Source organism: Solanum stenotomum, chromosome 10, assembly GCF_019186545.1.
Source record: "Solanum stenotomum isolate F172 chromosome 10, ASM1918654v1, whole genome shotgun sequence".
In the NCBI taxonomy this organism is placed as follows: domain Eukaryota; kingdom Viridiplantae; phylum Streptophyta; class Magnoliopsida; order Solanales; family Solanaceae; genus Solanum; species Solanum stenotomum.
In genome coordinates, this window is record NC_064291.1 from 54,292,934 (window position 1) to 54,314,316 (window position 21,383).

At 29.4% G+C, this 21,383-nt stretch overlaps 1 protein-coding gene across 1 annotated transcript; it reads left to right on the plus strand.

Annotated features, from left to right (window-relative positions):
- The first annotated feature begins 9,230 nt into the window (after positions 1 to 9,230).
- Positions 9,231 to 11,047, plus strand: LOC125842495 (protein DETOXIFICATION 56-like). Its single transcript, XM_049521795.1, has one exon. It carries the CDS (start codon positions 9,292 to 9,294, stop codon positions 10,732 to 10,734), a length of 1,443 nt encoding a protein of 480 aa, XP_049377752.1. The 5' UTR covers positions 9,231 to 9,291; the 3' UTR covers positions 10,735 to 11,047.
- The last annotated feature ends 10,336 nt before the right edge of the window (positions 11,048 to 21,383 follow it).

Below are 21,383 nucleotides of genomic sequence, written 5' to 3' on the forward strand. Positions count from 1 at the left end.
AAAATATCATTTAATAACATTAATTATAATAGATATTTGATTAAATTAATACATATTATCCCTTCTTGAATGAATAATTAATGATTATATATCTTCATGGAGTGTAAGAGTGAAATTATTTTCCCTTTGCTATTTTAATCTAGCTATCATTAATTAGTTTATATATATCCAAATCCATTTTAGTTATCATTTTAGCAAAGTAATTTAAGTTCAAATTAATGTCCTTGTAATAAAAATGGTACAAATTATTATTTTTTCTCAACTCTGCTCATGTTTTATTTAGTAATCCATTCTAATTCTTTCTAGAAAAAAGTCTCACGACAATGATTATTCATTTTAGAGGAAATGTTCAATCTTTCCTCATGGAGTATTAATTTTATTTTAAACTTATCTTTTATTTATTTATTTATCGAGGTCCATAGAAGTCCTCACTGTTATCTTTCATTTCAAATATATTTTATGTTATTATCATGAATCTCCCAACGACCTAAATTGTTTAACCAAAATAACCAAGTCTAAATATTACTACTTAATTATGTATTATAATCTTTTAAAAGTTGAATTTTGTTTGTCACTATATTTTTCTCCTAGCTAGTATCATTATATTATATATATACTTATATTATATATATCGGGTCCTGTTTCCACTAGAAGTATATATTAACTTTCATATAGATTTTACGTGTCTAATAAGATAAAATTAATTAATTCATACAAAAAAAATAATCCAAGAAAGCAACTTATATACAATAAATAATATTATTAGTGCATGGTTGAGTCGATAATATACTTTAAATTAATATCAAGAATCTTTGCTCCTCTCTAAAGATTAATTTAAACTTAAAAAGTATATATCCACTCTAGATACTTGTCCACTGATCTATATATTATTCTTAAGACATATATTAATTAGTATCATTAAATCCTCAAATCTAAGCAAATAAAAATTTATAAGTAATTAACAAGATCCATGCGTTGTATTTTGTATTTAGTATAATGTCCCAATTTGAAGGATCCTTCTCCAAAGCTACCTTAATTTAACAATTTGAGGACAATTATTTATTGACACCATTAGATCACCTTTACCTGTTATAGCAGGTAATATGTATTATTTTCATAATTAAGAATTCGATATTTTAAAGGATCGTATCAATAAATACACTTTGAGTGAATTGAAGGTGTATTTTCTTTTATATACTGACGATGCATATAATTTAAGTTTTTTATTTATCAAAACCCAGAGAAGGGTAAAAGATTATGAAATAATTCTATTTGTAAATAATTATTTTTAAAAAATGTCTGGAATTTTTTTGCTAATATTGTTCGAAAAGAGAACCTTTCCTTAAGAAGTCAAGGCCTGTGGATCAGAAAGAGTTATCTGGCCCAATTACATTGAATAGTTGGGTTGGGCCTATTTGAATATGGGCTTGAATGGATACGAGTTGTAATCGAAATTGGGCTAAAGAAGAAGGGCCCTTTTCTACCTCCAAGCTTTTGTAATTACTAGCTAACGGAATATTACACAAATCTCATAGTGTTAAGAGCTAATTTCATCATATTCCTACTCTTTTCAAATTACAAAAATTCCTTAAACTTGGTGGAATCTGGATACATCCTAATACATCGCGTCCTGGAATCTGATACATCGCGTCTCGGTTTCGGATACATCATTCAACGTCCTAAACTCCTAATACATCGCGTACATTCCAATACATCGTGTAAAGTGATGTATCTGACCAATACATCGTATAAAGTGATGTATCTGAGAATATGAGAGAGTAGAGATTTTGGTAAATTTTTCAAATGGTAGAAAATTTAGAGTATATGATAAAACTAAGTTATGTATTTAGGTATTTTTTTCCCACTGTCGTTTTTTTTTTTTTTTTTTGCATTGATGGATTTATGTAATTAATTGTAATTTGACAAATTATAGTAACTAATAATAGTGTTATAAGTAGTTATCATTAGAATATCGTGTTACGTTATAATTTTAGGATAAGGTTTTCTTTATGTAGTTTATTGCTATATAAAAGTGATAATTTTATGTCAAATATACTTGTATATAGAATTATGATTTGCGATAATAATAATAATGAACATCATCAATAAAAGTTATGCATAATTTGAAATTAGTAAGTATCGATATCAGTCATGTTTCATGTTTGTTTTTCTATAAAAAATAATATATTTCTAAAAATTATAATCAAACACATTTTAACTTCAATCCAACTTTACCTAAGTTATTTTTTTAAAAAAAATATTCGATCGAAGAACTAATATGATTTGCAATAATAATAATAATGAACATCATCAATAAAGGATACGCATAATTTGAGATTAGTAAATATCAATATAAGTCATGTTTTATGTTTGCTTTTTTATAAAAAACAGTATAATTCTAAAAACCATGTCAAACACAATTTCATAATCCAAACTCCACTTAAATCATTTTTTAAAACATATTTGATGGAATAACTAATAACCATATAACGATTTTGTGTCCAATCAGTTAAATCTGCAATAATTACTTCGTCAAAAATGATGGGACAATTAGAAGAGAAGTCCACATGTGATTCCACTACAATAAAGAATCTCACAACTTCAATCAATCGAAAATAGACCATCCACAAATATCCTAATTTTTGGATAGTGGGATTGTGGTGGAATTTCTATTTTATATTCTTTTGATTTATCGTTCTCAATATATGTAAATATATTTGATTGAGCATGAAATTTAAGATATTTAATATAAATAAATTATGATTTAAGACTAATAAAAATATAACAATTAAAAATTATTATTTCATTGAATAAAATAAAAATACCGCATTTGTGGCTTATATTGTTTGTGAAGTTGTAATATAAAGCTAGAAACCTAGATTGTCCTATTTGGGAAACAGAAAATCGTATATTTGCAACGAGTATAATTATTGGGTACTAACTTTAATTTTAGGACCATATGTGATATGTCCACAAAGAAGGGCTTTACTTTGGCCCCAATATGTTTGAAGTAAATAGCCGCTTTTTTTTTTATAAAAAAATAAAATAATTCAGAAAATAGTTATTAATTATTGACTTGACAAACATCGTAATAAATAATAAATAATAAGGATAATATTACTATATTACCCTATGGATATATTAAATTTAATGTTTTGAAAAATGGATTAGATAGCAACAAGAAGGGTAAAATAGAAATAAAAGGATAAATTATCTCTTGATTTTTCAAACTGGACAATTATTTTTAGTATAGTGGACAAGTAAAGATGGACCAGAAAATATATTACTGTTGTTTTAGTTTTTAAATAATTACTTTATTTCAACTCGTTTTCCTTAAATTTTCTTCAAAATATTTATACTTTATACCTCGGATCAATTCCTTCTAAATATTCTAAAACTAAGTTTGCCTTAGTATATTTCCTTTACGTCTAATTCTTTTAATTTAGTAAATTATCCTAAACAAAGGTATCTCTATGGCAATTATGTTACTTATCATATATACTTCTAATCCTACATATTTAATTCCCATCATCTTAATTTTTATCACTTGCATGATCTTGAAATTAATTTTTTATTTTAGTTTGAGATAAAGAAGTTCCAACTCATTTTTCAAGATAATATGTCCTTTAATTTATTCTTATCCAAAAAGCCTAAATTAACCATTTAGTGGGAACCTATGTTCATTAAATTAAATAATCAAAGATTAGATTAACTAGTGCATATCAGATAAGCATGAATGAATTAACAAGAATCACTAAACTTTTTGATAATGGTGGTAATTTAATTACATGACTAGGAAATACCACTAAATGAATTGATTAATTGAGTGGCGTCACCTATTGCCATTAACTTATTATGGAATTCATCTATTTTGTACTTCCTATTTTTCATACTAGCTGTCAACATTATTATAAAGATTCATTTCAAAATATTTGTCAAATTACAAAGAAAAATACATTCATTAACTTTTTTTCCATTTTGCATTTATAATTAATTGTTTTTAAAAGTAAACAGTATTAACTACACTGAAAAAAATTAAGAATAAATTACTAGTAAAGAGAAAGATTATCAATTTATCATAAAGACATACATGCAAAGTGATAGAACTAGGATAATTAATCTATGAAGAATTTAAAAAAAATTGACGTCTGTTATAATTGTATATATATAATATAATTTTTTATTAAAAAAGAAACAATTCATGCACTCTGCAATGTGGAGGTGTTTGAAGAGTGAACAAAATAACATTATTTTCTTTATTTTATCATCAAGAAATCAACCACTAAAGTATGAATTTATTATAAACTATGACCTTAATTATAAGTAGATCAATGTTGTTACAATATGCATGCATTACGAAGGGGAACAAGTGGAGAACAAAGTTGCCATAGGCCAATAAGTCCATAAGCATAATAAATCAATAATATATTCAGTATAATTTCATAAGTGAAATTTGAGATTAGTATATAATGAAAATGTTTTCGACACTCTCAACTTAAGAAAAAAATAATTCAAAACATTCATAACAAATATTATTTAAAAAAAGTCTCTTAAACAGTAATCATTAACAAAATAATAAACAAAGAAATTAATGTTTTATTATTCTAGCTCTTTGAGTAGCTCTTTTTTTCCCAAGAAAACTTTTGTAGTGCATATTTGTGTTTTTAATGTTGGAAAGCAGACCAATAATGACTAAGAATAACCTTATTTATATTTTCACAACTATTTTAAAATTACTTTATGAAACTTTTTATTTTTTATTTTTTTGGCATTTAGCTTGACTATTTGATGTGATGTTCTTGATAGAGCAACGTATATAGATTTTCAATAATTTAGCTACAAAATATATAGATGCAATTTTCGTTTGATATATATTATGAAATGCATCTTTCTCATTTATCTGAGCTACGCATCATTGATTTATTGTCACGATTCAACCCATCGGGCCGTGCGGACACCTACGTACTAACACCAAAGTAAGAGAACCCTCATATCCCAATAGTCAAGACATATGGAAAATTAGGAAAACAGACGAATAAAAGAAAAACATGTAATATCTTTATAAAACAAGAACTTTAAAACGACTTCGAGTTAAGACTTGTAAAGTAATTAACACCCCAGGGATCTAGTCTAAACAGGTACAAGAGCTACTAAGAGTACAAGCAGGACATAATAATGAAAAGACACAGCTCCCACCATGCGGAAGGAAAAATAGAGGCTGCTAGAGAATTTCTTCTTCTTCACCTAATGAAACATCGCCGATCCTGCTTCCAGACTATGCCCAAAGGCTTTTGCAATAAAGCCACTCGCTTCTCCACCTTTACCCTCCCCCGAATACCTCAGAATCACATTAGCACTCTTACTACTAACTCCCGACTCAGTCAACCTACTCACTAGGTTCTTGACCATAGTCTAACCATTCTAACTCATAGAAGAGTCCACCATTACAACTACCAACATTCCCCTGAACGACTAACCACACACGACGTACCCTTGCCTTCTCTTCATCTTACCCAGTCCTTGCCACATGGCACCTTTTATCAAGGCTTCCCAACTACTGACCACGAAGTCTTTTCTTCCATGGTAAGATCTACCTAAGTATTTTTATCACGTACAATACCTCCACTTCTCACCCTTGCAACACGCCGACAACCTTTTCTCTCAACATTACAACCCTGAACCCTTGGCCCTTCTACATACCGTATCACCTTCCGATTTAGGCTTGCCCTTCCCGGTTCATTCATCAACAAGATACATAACAAGTTAAATCAACATAGTAGAGCAAATAGATATAGGTTATCATAACTTTTTAACCCTTCAGGAGCAATACAATATCAATATCATTTACGAATAACGTTCAATTTCACAGTTCTCAATTTACACAGTTATATTCAGTCAATGGTCCTCTCATGGAACCCACACCCAAACTGTTAGTGTACTGATACGTGGTATTCGTTCCAAGTTAGTGTGTCGGATCGTGACACCAGTTCCAATATTTATGTCGGTACGTGGCAACCGATCCAGTTGTTTATGCCGGTATGTGGCAACCGATCCCAATTAGTGTGTCGGAATGCAACACCCGATCTATTCAACAAACCGCATGCACAATCACAAGTATATTCTCATAGTCATACAATCAAGTCATGATTCATGGCATTCAATCATTCAACTATCCTCATTTACGATTTGTGTGATCAATAATGCAACATTCGCATACATACATACATCATAATGAAGCAAGGACAAACATATATCACACAACATGAAATCACAACCATCACCTACCTCTAGTTCATCGTCTAAGGCTTCTTCCAACCATTAAGTCATCTTTTACTCGGTGCATGAAGGCCTACGCATAATTCCTATAATTGATTAACATTATACTACGCAGTGAGCACATATTTATAACTACTCAATTAATAAACCTAGCCTATCTGGGCGCCAAGCTGCTGCACGGAATTATAGCTTCAATTCGGATTTCCGGGCAATAAGGCGGTGAATTTGGCCAAGAATCTGCAAGTCATCGATCTCCTTACGCTAGAACTCTCCTCCTCCTTCTTTCCCAAGTCTAGAGCAGCTTTTGGAGGGTTTCTGGCGTGAATCACGTCTAAATTAGGTGTTTTTGGAAGAAGGAGAAAATAAAGTTTCGCGTTATTTATATTCTGTCTCGCCCATCTCACTCTGGCGGCTACTTACCCCGTTGTGGCGATGCCGCTGGCATATGGCCCGCCCTGGCGGGACAATGGCCCCAACATTTTCTTGAAGTTTTGTTTTTTCTAAATAACGATGGTTCGGATCGTTGCATTTATAGATTCTGTGAACCGATGCATGCTATATTATTTAGGAAAAATGAATTGTAGATATATTGATCATTAAAAGAAAGAATCATCATAAAAATTACGTTTTTCTTTATAGAATTTGATTGAAGGTCTAATTTTGAAGAACTCAAATAATCAAAAGATAAATAACGTGAATAAATGAATTCCCTACAAAATAATTAAAGAGAAACATTACAATATAATTTACACAACATTATTTTTATAGTTTCCTTTTCAAAGATTAATTGGATATCTATCTTTCATCTTTATGGTTTACCCTACTTCTGTCTAATGTCTTATTCTACAACTTTTTAAATTGATCCCCACCAATTAAAAAAAGATTCCAAGTGCTCATTTTTCTCTTCTTTTTTTTTTCTTTCTTTTTCTTTTGGTAGGGGAGGATGTTGTCATGATAATTGCTATAATTTCCAAAAAAAAAAACTTCAAAACACTGATCATGGTGTAAATGATCTTTTATATCAAGCTTAATAGAAAAGGCTAGTTATATGCTACTGTGAGTCAGCTTGATCTACAATAACATATTCAGTGAAATCCCACAAGTAAAGTTTGAAAAGGATAGCGTATACGCAGGCCTTATCACTATCTCGTGGGGATAGAGAAGTTGTTTCGGCATACCTTCAACTCAAGTACATATTAGCTTGACCTAATAGCATTAAAAAAATTACACATATAATGCAGGTACATGACATGAACTCTTTCAGAAATGTACATAAGAATATAATGGCATATTCCAACACATTAAAATATTCTAAACTTGTTTTTTTATATATATAAAAAATCTTGTTTGGTAGGCAATTCAACCTATTTCATATGATTTTCCGATATGTTATATTAAGTGGAAAAGTTTCCAAGTATTGAGGGGAAAAACAAGAATTTATTGGCATCATATGCTAATTCTTATTCGAATTAATATCTTATCATATGTTCCCTTCTTTTCTTTTTTTATGTGTCCATGTATTAATTAAATTAGCAAACACTTGGAGTATATTTTCGAGAAAAAGGACTTATTATATTTGACCATTTTTATCTCTTTCTTTAATTTTCCTGTAGAAAATTTATAAATGGAGAATAGAATTCAAACCTTGTAAGAAAAGAACTTATCTCTTAATAATGGATTATGTATAATTTGGGAGAAGTTAAACAGAAATGTGGACATTACAATTAAAGTCACAAGTGTAATTTAACGTGTACCAATAGAATATACTACGAGTTGATATTTTCAAACTTATCAAGATTAAAGATATATAATATTTCAGACTTAAGATTTTGAGTTTATGAGTTTCAGATTCTATTTAAAAAAAAATTATTAGCTTTTTGATAGATCATTTATACAAAATTATATCATCATCAAAATTATTGAGTTCGGTCGAATCTGTAATCAAAATACTAGCTTCTCATACCTAAGTCCTTTGAGCAACACAATTATTTTTTCATAAAGATTTTTAAGCTATGCTTTATCTTCCTTCAATCAGCATCTTTCTAACATATAATTGATTTGCTTTTGCATTCTCATCTCCCACTAAATAAGCAGTGGAGAGTGTTACGAGGGACCGCCTAGGCCATGTATATATTAACATAATAATACATTTAAAAAAATACTCAGAATGAAATTAATATGAACCTACCAAATTCTTTTTCAATCTAATTTAAGTTATATATACTAATAATGTACATGATGTTTACATTATTAATGCAAATAAACCAACTATAATAGGTAATTGTTCAACTTTTTAGTTTATTATATTAGACTTGTATCGAGGAGATATTAAATAGGACATGACACAACTTAATATTATTGAGGACGTGATCTTAGATAGAAGATTATAGAGGATACATATAAAAATAGAAGGTTAGTAAGTAGTTGAGTCTTATCTCACTTCTCTTCCATACTAGTAATCATGGTATTACTCTTGTAATTTGTTATTTCTTCAATTTATGCTATACTACTATCTATTGTTCCGTATACTTCAGTTGTCATATTGTTTTGTTGTAGTTGTTATTCTTTTTTTCTCCTTCAAAATGCTTTGTCATACCTTTTTTTAAAAAAATGCTTTGTCATACCTTTTTTTAAAAAAAAAATACTTTGTCATACCTTGTTTAGTATCGGAAATAACTTTTCTAGGTCTGCGTACATACTATCTTTCTCAGACTCCACTTATGAAATTATACTGTTGTTACGGAGAACGTGATGGTATAAAAAATGAATTTAACTTGTAACGAATGCATAAAACTTAAAACTCCTCACCGATTGGCTTTTTTACCTAATTGGCCGTTACAAAAAGGGCCATTCTTTTTGTGTCATCTTTTAGAAAAAATACAAAACCTTCACGATACTAATCATACCCCTCATGCACATTATCAAATTGAGTCATCAATTTTTATTTTATTATAAGATTAGAAAAAACTGAAACAAAGAGATCATTAAACTATCTTTGCCAATAACACAAAAAATATGCCATCTTCACCACCAAATGTGTCACAAAAATGGCCAAAATATTCAATCCTAATCCAAAATACCCTTTCAGAGCTAAAATTGCAAAGAGGAATATTACTTCCTTTGATTGCTATGAACTTCACATGGTTTGCAAAAACAGCCATTACAACTGCATTTCTTGGTAGGCTTGGAGATCTTTATTTAGCTGGAGGTACACTTGGTTTTACATTTGCAAATGTAACCGGTTTTTCGGTCTTGAATGGCCTTTGTGGTGCCATGGAACCAATTTGTGGTCAAGCTTTTGGGGCTAAAAATTATAAACTTCTTCATAAGACACTTGTTATGACTACTTTGTTTTTACTATTAATAAGTTTGCCTATTTCTTTCTTATGGCTAAATGTTGATAAGATCCTAATTCACTTTGGCCAACAAGAAGATATTTCAATTGTAGCCAAAAGTTATCTAATTTACCTCCTCCCTGATTTGGTTGTTACCTCTTTTTTATGCCCTTTAAAGGCTTATTTAAGTACACAAAATGTTACAATACCAATTATGTTAAGCTCAATTTTAGCAGTTGCTTGTCATGTACCAATAACTATGTTGCTATCAAGAAGTAAAGGAATAATAGGAGTTTCAATGTCAAATTGGATAACGAACTTCTTGATTATGTTTTTGTTGGCTATTTATGTTGTGATTGCGGAGAATAGGAAAGGAGGGAAATGGAAAGAAGGAGGATGGTGGGAACAAGGATATCGCGATTGGATCAGATTGCTTAAGTTATGTGGACCATGTTGTCTTACTACATGTCTTGAATGGTGGTGTTATGAAATTTTGGTTTTGTTAACAGGGCATTTACCAAATGCTAAACAAGCTATTGGTGTTATAGCCATTGTGTTGAATTTTGATTATTTGCTTTTCTCTGTTATGCTTTCGTTATCAACTTGTGCATCCATTCGTGTGTCTAATGAGCTTGGTGCAGATAGTCCTGGCCTTGCTTATCGTGCAACCTATGTATCGTTAGCTATGAGCATTGTCTCGGGTTTTTTTGGTGGCTCTGTTATGGCAGGGGCAAGGGGTATTTGGGGGCCATTGTTTAGCCATGATAAAGGGATAATAAGTGGTGTTAAGAAGATTATGTTGATAATGGCATTGCTTGAAGTTGTTAATTTCCCTTTAGCAGTCTGTGGAGGTATCGTTCGAGGAACAGCTAGACCATGGCTAGGAACATATGCAAATATATTTGGATTTTATCTATTGGCATTGCCATTAGGTGTGGTTTTGGCTTTCAAGATTCATCTTGGTTTGGCTGGATTGTTGACAGGGTTTGTTGTTGGTGTAGCTTGTTGTTTGGCCTTGTTGTTGGTGTTTATTGCTAGGATTGATTGGAGTCAAGAAGCTAAGAAAGCACAACTACTTTCTTGTAACCTTGAAGAAATTGCTAACGATGATGAGAGAAATTAAAACTTTTCAAGTTGTTACTGAGTACGACTCGTGAGTCGGGACTATAGTCATGTTTCACCTACAATCAGAGGCGGATCTAGAGCAGGTTCAGTTCATTAGTTCAAGTGAACATGTTTGCTTTTGACTCGAACTATGTATACATATGTAAAAAAAGATTTATTCTTACTCCTGAATTCACATATGCCTACAACTATTGTTAGACAAAACAATGTGAAGGAGAATCAATTAAGAAGAAAATACCAATTGTTAGTATATTTCTAGTATTGTATAATTTAATGATGAGTCATGTTTATTTTCCAAAAGATCCATTACATAATCTTGTGCAATCAAATAATTAAATATACAAATATTATTACAAGTTTAAAACACAAATGCACTTGGGGTTCAAAATTCAGAGTTATTTCACCTACGCTCTGTCTAATTTGAGATATTCTCTCTGCAATTCAAGATCTTCGATCATGGATATCGATTACTTCTTTCTTTATGTTATGTCGATTGCGATGGAGGACACTTAACCAGAGTTCTTGCGGGCATGGAACCTTCTAGGACAAGACAAAATTAGATTGAAGAAAGTCATACCATACAAATTGAACTCAAGCCTCAGTAGCCAAAAAGAAAAAAGCTAAAAGCTAAAGCAGTCAATAGGTAAATGCTTATTTTGAATTCATACTAGGATCCGTAGTATGAGTTAGCTTATTTTGAATTCATACTAGGATCCACCGTATGAATTAGTGGGGTGACTCAATAAAATGGGTGGCATAAAGTCAAAATTTAGAAAAGAAAGTTACATTTATTTAATTTTTTATATATATTTTATTCTCATAAATTCTAAAAAAAATATTTTAATTCATCATAATTTAATAATTAATTTTTCTTTTTCAATTAACAGTATAACATTCTGTAATATCTTGTAAGACAAGAATAAACATATATAAATTATTATATGTTACATAACAACACAAATGTTTAAATCTCTCTTATTGATTACATTTTTGAAAACTTTTTCAATAAAATAAATTGTTACATAAACTATCAAAATTATTCTAAAAGTGTTTTAAAAAAATTTAAGACTTCACTTCATTGAATATGCCAATCAAAGTATCATCTTTTTACTTATACAATATTTCATAATATTTTTAATTACAAAAACCAATATTATAGTAATTGTTACCTTTAGAAGACATTCAAAGTTAAGACAATATTTTTTAAAATTTAATTATTTGATAATCTAATTAGTTTTAGTTTGAAATGTTTAATATAAAACATTTCAAAGAATTGAAGACAATCTTACAAAGTCAATATTAAAGCATGGTTGATACAATTTGAAGTAAATTAGTCAAATTAACAAATATAAAGTAACTATAAATTTAATTGTCTACAATTTTTAATTATAATTACATCTACCTATAACACTTTGTTCGAATGATTATTACATATTGTTTTATAATGTATCGTATTGTATTATGTTGTATTGTATTGTTTAATTGAATATAGTGTGTGGATAGATTGTACTCCCTCCGTCCCTATTTACTTGTCCATATTTCCTTTTTTGGTTGTCCCTATTTAGTTGTCCATTTTGACAAATCAAGAAAGGACAACAAATTTTTTCCTATTATACCATTATTTACACTTCTTGAAAATTGTAAAAGTGTATGTTGTTTCCCTCCAATATATTTCACTTTAATTCAAATAAGTGGTTGTAATTTTGAAGTGAAAAGTTGTCATAAGGGTAAAATTGTAACTTCACTGTGCTAATCATTGTTGCCTTAATCTGTGTGTCATTTCTAAAGTGGACAACTAAAAAGGGACGGAGGGAGTATGTTCTTTGTCGTTACAACATGTCACACATCGATAATTTGAATGGTAAACCCATTAGGATACGGGGTAGAGCTACTATGAAAATGTAGCATAAAGATAAAATATAATTATTAAATAATAAAAAATGAAAAAATGAAAAGAACTTGGCAAGGTGTTTTTTTAGGCGTGCAATAGGACCAAAGAAGTCGGGTCGGGTCGCCTGCTATAGGACCAAAGAAGTTGGCAAGGTGTTTCTTTTGGGCTTCATTGATGGCCCAATAATGAAGGCCCACTGGAAAATAGCATGTCCACGGGTTTGAATTTCTTTTCCTGGAGAAGAAGGGGAATAAGCATCAGCTGATTCTGTGCCAGCAGTCACGGTAATACAGAGTATGCAAGCGTTATCCAGAATGATTGGGCGCAAAGCGTAGGTGGCTTTTTAAGTCCGCCATCAATCCCAGGGCTCAACCTTGAACAGGAGATGGAAACTATCAAGCTGGAGTACGGTAGGGGCAAAGGAAATTTTCGGTGGAGCTGTGAAATTCATAGAGATCGAAAAAAACACCAACCGGAAAGCACTAAGCTGGCTCAACATGGGTGGCCCACTTTTCGGATTGCCCTATTACCTTTACTCGGTACCATTTTGGGCCTAAATAACACGCTAGGCCCTTCGTACTCATATCTATTTTTTGCTGGGCCTGAATAACAATTTAGGCCTTCTCTACTCTATCCTTTTTTAAGGCTATTATTTAAATTTTTGTTCCTATATCTAAAAAATGGAAAACTACCTTATCACAAGTACATCCATATCATATATATTAATTCTATTTATACTTTCAAATAATTATGTACTTTACCACTAATTTAGAGTTTTCTACCATATATTGAGGAAGATACACCTAGATATGTGTATTTTTGCAGCTAAATACACAATAATAGGGAGAGAGCCGAGCGAGATGGGGAGGGAGTCGAGCAAGATAGTCATGTATTTCATACACATGTGAATCACACCAAATTCATGTATCTGGGATATCATATACATTGGAGAGTGATGAGCAAGATGAGAGGGAGTAGAGCGAAGATTGTCCATATATCCAAATACGTGTTAATCCACTTGGATACAATGTATTTATAATAAATTACACTTAACTTTGACCCTATTTATCCCGAGATACATGTATCTAGTATCTACACGCACCAAGATTTGATAAGATTCATAATATTATAAATTAGAGTAATTACCTCTTAAACTAGTAGGATTTCTGTAATTTTCCCTCTAAAAATTGTACAAACACAACCTTACGACTAACAAAATACTAGACTATTGTCATTTATAAAACGTTAAATCATAGTATAACGTTTTCTCATAAATTTTTCAATTTGCTCAAACAAGATTGTTAAACCAATGATCTAATAACAAAACATTCCTGAACTTGGGTACCTAAAATACAGGCTTTACTAACTTTTATGCCATAATATGATGTCATTTCAACTACCAAAACAACTAGACAATATATGCCTAACTTTATTTTCTTTTCACTGATACTTTAATTTGGACACTGAAAAAGGTTCTCCATATCAAAATACTTTTTTTATCAGCACAGATTTTAAGCTTCCTGTTTTGTATCCATTTTGTCGTGCGCATTTGTTATTGAATTTCTAAAAGTGATCGAATCAGTTTGTGTGTACGTTAATTATTTTATCAGATATTTGCTATTGTTGAGTCCCACGTCTATTGATTTAAGTATGTATGATCCTTTTCAATCCTTTTACGAGCCAATCTTCCTAAACATAGGTATCTAAAAAATTATTGAATCTTGTTGACATAAGTGAAGCTCTAGGATAATAACAACGACTCAGAAATTATTTTAAATTCCAATTATGATATCCCTACTCCTTTTTTTCTCAGCTTTTAAATAGTGTAATTTTTGGCTCATGTCTTTGGCTCTATCTTAGCTTAAACTAACACACTGACATAACCTATATATAGCAATCACTCATGCATATATATTAGCCTTTTTTTCTATAATCATCAATTCATCATCATATATATATATATATATATATAGACCAAATCATTATAAATAGTTAAATTTTCCAAGCCTAGTAAGCAGGGGCGAAGCCAGCCTTCTGTGAGGGGGGTCATCCGACCCCCCTCGGCGGAAAATTTTACTATTTATACATAGTTAAAATTATTTTTTATGTATATATAATAGATATCGAACCCCCTTCGATTAATTCGTATATTTAGTTCTTCAATTATTGAACCCCCTTATTAAAAATCCTGGCTCCGCCACTGCTAGTAAGGTGTATAGTAAAGCTAAACGAAGGAACATGTGACTATTGGAACTTTTTAAACAAAAATTGCGGTGGGGTTTAAAGTGTTTATTAACTAATCTTGTTGTCTTTTCAAAATTATGATGATGACCAAAAGTTCCCTGTTTTGTACGTAGCTTCTTCATATATTAAAACACTTTCTGCTGGAATAATAATAATGTTACATTTATAAACTATATTCGTTCACTTTTAATTGTCATAGTTTTTTTTTTATAGTCAAACAATAATAATTTTGACTAACATTTCACGATGTATTTTTTCATCATATTTATATGCAAAGAGTTGGAATTTATAGTAATTTTAGTATAGTTTTTAAATATCTAATTTTTTTGTTTAAAATATCGAATTAATGTAATCTATTTTAACTTTAAAAATTAGTTAAATTGCCTTTCGAAAAGCGTAAAATGACAATTAAAATGGACAAAGGAGTATCAGTCAAAGATAATTATTACTTACTATACTTGTCATCCTAATGACTTCTTTCTTGTGGGTTGAAGTGACATAAATTTGAGTATAGTCTGAATCAATGTTTCCATGTTACCTTAACTTTTCTGTTTCATTTCCATGTTATTATTGAAATTTTTCACCTTTTTTTTTATCTTTGTTTTGCGGATTATACTTTTAAGTTAGGCTATTTAAAGTTTTTATATGCTTCATAAAATTATTGAGAGATATTTTTAACATTTTTTCGTTGCATCATCCTTTACAAAAAAAGACAATAACAATTTAGTCAAATTGTTTAATTTCCAGAATTTAAAGTTTATGAATTCTAATAGATTTAAGGTTGTTTTGTTACTCGATCCCCAACACATATTTCTTATATTTTGAATATATTTTTCAATATAAATACAATATATGCACGAAAGTTACTAAGTTCTGAAGAACCCCCACTCAAAGCTCTGGATCCACGTGCCCTTGTATTTAGGTCCATCGAATTTATGCTTGTTTTAATCACTAGCTAAGTTAATTATTGAATATTTTACAAATTTAACAGATTATCAAACACAAATACGAAAAAAATAACTAAAAATTATTGAATTCATCCGAACTCGTCTTTCTTCTTCAGTTTCTTTACCAAATGGTCTTGGTAAAATTCACATGCACTAGTTCGTTCATTAATTGTAAATGAAGCCGTTGAGATGGAGTAAATGATCTTCCTATATACATATTTATAATTTGAAAAAAGAAAACGATCGTTCATACAAAAATATAATCTCTTATATTTTATTTATTTATTTTATATATCTCTTTGTGCTATTTATTATCGATATCCTAGCTTAGATGGAATGAAAATGAAATATGAATAGGGGTATGTTGTCCTTCCCATGCTGTGAAAGTGTTAAATATTCTTACTTTCTTTTGAGTTGTCTCAATTGTTATGTTATTTACTGTCTGTAAAATGATAGTTTGTCTTCGAGATGATTCGATTGGTTTGAAGGGTGGTTATCCACATGAATAATTCGGAATTGATCCCCTCAATGTCTTCTGAGTCAAGCATATCGCATAGGGCTTGCCTAATGCAGTTCCACCTCATGACAGAGGTTGTAGCGGCCGCGGGTTATTTTGAGGTTCCAAAAAATAAAATGATAGTTTTATACAGTATAGTAAGTCCCACCAAAAAAATAATTAAAGGCTCGATATATCTATTTATTCTCTTTTTATTAGTGAATTATTTATATGTATGTCAATAGATCAAATTATGTTAATTGATCACGTTTCTTGTTGATAGTTTTCTCTTTATTATCTTACGTATTGTCGTCCAATGTTTTTACTTTGTTAATTTTCACATCACATCTAATAATTAATTTTGATCGGAGTAGAAATCTCTAATTTTAAGTAATGTATTGATGTTGGAGTTAGACCACAAACATTCTAACGATGAAAATGTCTACATAAAATCAAAGAAATTAAAAGAGTTCGAGGGGTGGTCTTTTTAAATCAACCAAACCTATTTCGACTATTAGGTGGTAGCGTCTTAACATTAAAAAAATGTGAAATTTGCAAAAAAAAAAAATCTGAAAGAAAAAAAAGTTGAAAATGATATTTAAAAATTAAAGTTGTGTTTGTAAATGAATATAAATTGAAATTATTTTTAAATTTTTATGAGTTAGTTAGAGTTAAATTTGTGTCAAGAACGATTTTAAATTTATTCAACTTCAAATTAAATTCAGAAAATTATCCTCTACAATTATATATTCCAAGAAAAAGTGGAAAATATTTATGGACAAATAGACTACTTAGCGTAACAAGGATGACATCCCATTTTGGTTTCTAAATATGTGAGCAAATTAAATTCATTTCCAATTGCGTATAATTCTAAATTTAATTTATTTTAATTTGTGATCTCTTAATACGTGAGTAACTTAAATCACTTTTCTAACTGTGTTAGATTTAAAAGCTTTTACGTTACTTATGATCTCCATAATAGTAGTAATAATTTAATTGTGTGCATATAATCCTCCACTAAAATAGAAAAAAAATATATTAGGTGAGTAGTCAATTCTCATCATAAATAAATTCTTGATTGCTTCAAAAACCTTTCATTCTAAATACTTCAAATTAATATTACACTATGATCTTACATGACCTAAAAGGAAAGATATATTATACATTTAAATAGTGAACATGAAAGAAATAATTAGGTATTAAAATTTCATTCAAAGTGTAAGAGGCAATAATTATTCGATATTTATATTGATGAAAGATAACAAATATTCAATGAAATTAGTCCAAAAGAAAGTTTATGTATGAAAATTAATATTTTTAAATAATGACCTTTCCACATGATGGCTGTCCAATTAGAATGAAAACATAAATAAATTGAATTGACTCCAATTAATCTTCTTTAAAATTGATGGGTCTATAGATAGTTATTGTTTGATAAATACTTAAATTCCTTAGAACAGTGTTTGTTAATGTCTCTATATCCTTTTATATACATTTATTACAAATTCATTCATTGCCAAAGCAAATTGACAATTTTAGAATATACCACATCTTTTAATATGTTAATTAATAAAAAAAAATATGTGTGACATTATATTAATATTTTGGGAAGAAAAATCATTGGCCACAAATCTATCCCTGTGGTCATGTTCACTGTTAAGCAATTTCCAACTGGCACTCCTTTATAAGCACCCATCACCTACCATATTAAAAATGAATATTGATATATTTAATACATTTAATATTTTATTACTATTATTCTTGTATTTTTCCAAAATATATTTTATAAAACATTTTTCTTAAGCGAAATGTCTATTAAAAATAACATTATTAGGGATAATATTGTTGGCTTATATTCCAACCTTTCGCAAACCTCATTAAATATATATTTTATTATTACTATTTTATATGTTACCAAATAATAATACTAATATTTACTTATAAGTCGTAAATTCAAATCGTAAAATGAATCCTAATATTTGCATCAGAAAATTCCTGTGGGAGCAAAACCAATAGACACTTAAGCGGAAAGTTAAGCCAAAATAAGTGTTAAACAAAAATCTTAAATGAGAATATACATACCTTATGTCATCAAATGACCAATTCTTATTGTCTAAGTATGTTTATCATTCCTGGCAAACTAGTCACGTCCAATTCGAGTGTTTCAGAGAAACCTTCATCCCCTATTATTGTTCTCTTAATGATGTATTGTATGATTCCGGTGTAAAGCCCTTTGGTATTTGTAAAGGATAGACTATTGTTTTATTCGGTCATGATATAACCTGTAGTCGACAGATAGTTCCGACATGAAACCCTTTACTTATAAGTCATGAACTGATAAAATTAATACTAATATTTACATAAAAAAATATTTGTTTATATTATACCGTCGTCTGTTGTTCTTCACACAACTACAATTAATTGCTTAATGATAAGTACCAGCTACTCTGGCAACATTTTTTTGCATTAAAAATGACAAATGAAAGGAACTTAAGAAGAAAAAAAGGGACCCTTTCTTTTAATTTCTTTCACAAATCTTTATGAGTAATTGAAAAACTATAACTTTTCTCTTTTCCTGGAATGAACTTCATCATGGCATTTTAAAGCTTATATGTTATTAATACATTATATCCGGGGATTCAAACGATCATTATTCCTCTTTAAATATTTATCATGTTTTTTATTGAAAAATTATATAAAATAGCAAATTATTAATTTAAATTAAATGCTATAACCACAATTTTATTTAATTTTAATCCGTAGCAAAAATTTGTCATTCGCCTCTCTCCCCAGAAATCTCGCTCGCGCCTCTCTCACTTTTATACAAACACAAATGTATAAATTGCATTTGTGTTTGTATAATGCGAGAGAAAACTGTATATACAAATACAAATACATATATTTCCGTCCTAAACACTTATAATTATACAAATACAGATACTTCCCTATCTGTTCTCTTTTGCCTTTCTCGCTTTATACAAACACAAATTATAGAAATTTCAATGTATAATTTGTGTTGTATAAAGCGAGAGAGAGATTTGATATACAAATGTTTTATTTTGATTCAATTGTATACAAATTCAAATTTATGCAGATATACAAACACAATCATAGATACATATACAGAGTAGTTACATATATACAATTATCTAACCGATATACATATATAATCGCTGCGTTTTTATACAAACGAATGTCTGCCTGTGATTTATACAAATCTGATGCTCCATAGCAAACATAAAATTTGCTATGGAGCGCAATTATACAAACCATAGTTATAGCATACAAATATGATTTTTATGTTTGCTAAACCTAAAATTTACTCTTTTTTATTTATATGTTCCTTCGAAAAAATAATTAGGGAATATGTTTAACTCTCTTCTGTTAAATATATATATCCATTTCATGTTCCTAATTGAGATGTTGAAACATATATATTTAATAAAAACGATAATTATTTTGAGACACATTTAAATATGCAACCTTTCTTTGATGTTGTTAGGGGTGAGCGTCCGGTATTTCTTCAATCATTTCTATTTTTTAATGTGGAGGCACGATACAATAGAAGATCAACAAGTAAGAAGATATCAAGAAAAGCAAATTGATATCATTAATTGACATATGACCTTCCATTAAGTCAAAAATTTGTTATTCGGAAAATACCGAATACCAAATGATATTAGTGTCTCATATCAAACTCAAATTCGGATACCATAATTTTAAGATTTTACTCCCAAATACCATATCGAATACCGAATTATTGGATACTAAATTATCAAAAAATTTAATTTGATAATTCAACTTTTGATATTTTATGCCTAGTCGTTGAAGTTGCTTCATCTATCTTTTCTCCTTTAGGCTTTATGTGGTCTTGATTGTTGAGACATTAATAATCATGAAAAAAACATTTGCTTTTATCATTTGTATTATTCTTTTTGTCCTATCCGGAGACAAATCTAGAATTTATAGGTAATTATTTTAGAATAAATGTAATCTCATTATATTTTTTAAAATGATTCTTGAATATGTACACATAGGTCTGAACTGAAATAATGTTAAAAACCCATCCTTGGTGAAATATTGCTGGGTCAATGATTCTTATGAGGGGGATTTTCACACTTGTGTGTGTTGGGGGTGGGGTGTGAGTGTGTGTTTGATTTTGTGCATTTGTTTCTTTTAGAAGTTGACTCTTTTATATTGTCCAAGTGCTTTGTATCTCTTTTGACTTTGTATGTTATTCTCATTTTAGCTTTAATAAATTTTCTTTTTATAATCGTACAAATATTATGACATGTTTAAAATTATAAGGTTCGAAGGTTCTGTAAGTATGTAAATATTATTATTCCATATTTAAATCACTAATTTCAAAATCTTTATTTTTTACCTATTTCGTGTTGATTTGAACTATGTCAAATAAATTAAAACAAATGAAATAGTAGTAAGCTTATGTTTGACCATTGAAGTTGAAACTTGAAAATTTGAGTTTTTGAAATTTGAAGTTTTGTGAGTGGAAGGAAGTCCCAAAAACTGACTCAAATAGCGAACCAGTTTTGAAAATATTTGAAGATCAGATTTTCAAAATCTAATCGAATTTCATAATCAAATAAATATTTAAAGATAATTTTTTAAAATCTATGATAAAATGCTAACTAAATATCTGATGAAATAATTGAGATGTACGCCAAACTTACTAGAATAGCATCATTATAAAGAAAAAAAAATGAAAATGGTAAAAGTAGCACAAAATAATAACCAAAAAGGGAAAAAAAACTTATCTTGACTAACCACAATAACTTCAATAACCCCACCCCTGCAAAAAGAGTAAAAGGAGAAAAAGAAACTTTTGTAAGACTCATTCAATTCAACCTATATTTTTTTTTGTTTTTCATTTCATTGATCTTTTAGGTACCTATCTGTCTATAAGAAAAAAAAGAGTGTTTGGTGAGTAGTGATGTTAATGGTGGCTTGGTTGGTGAATAGAATAAATGCTTCTGTTCTTGCAACAGACCCTACCATATGATGCATACTCACACTGTAGTGATAGTGAACCCTCACAAAACCATGACATA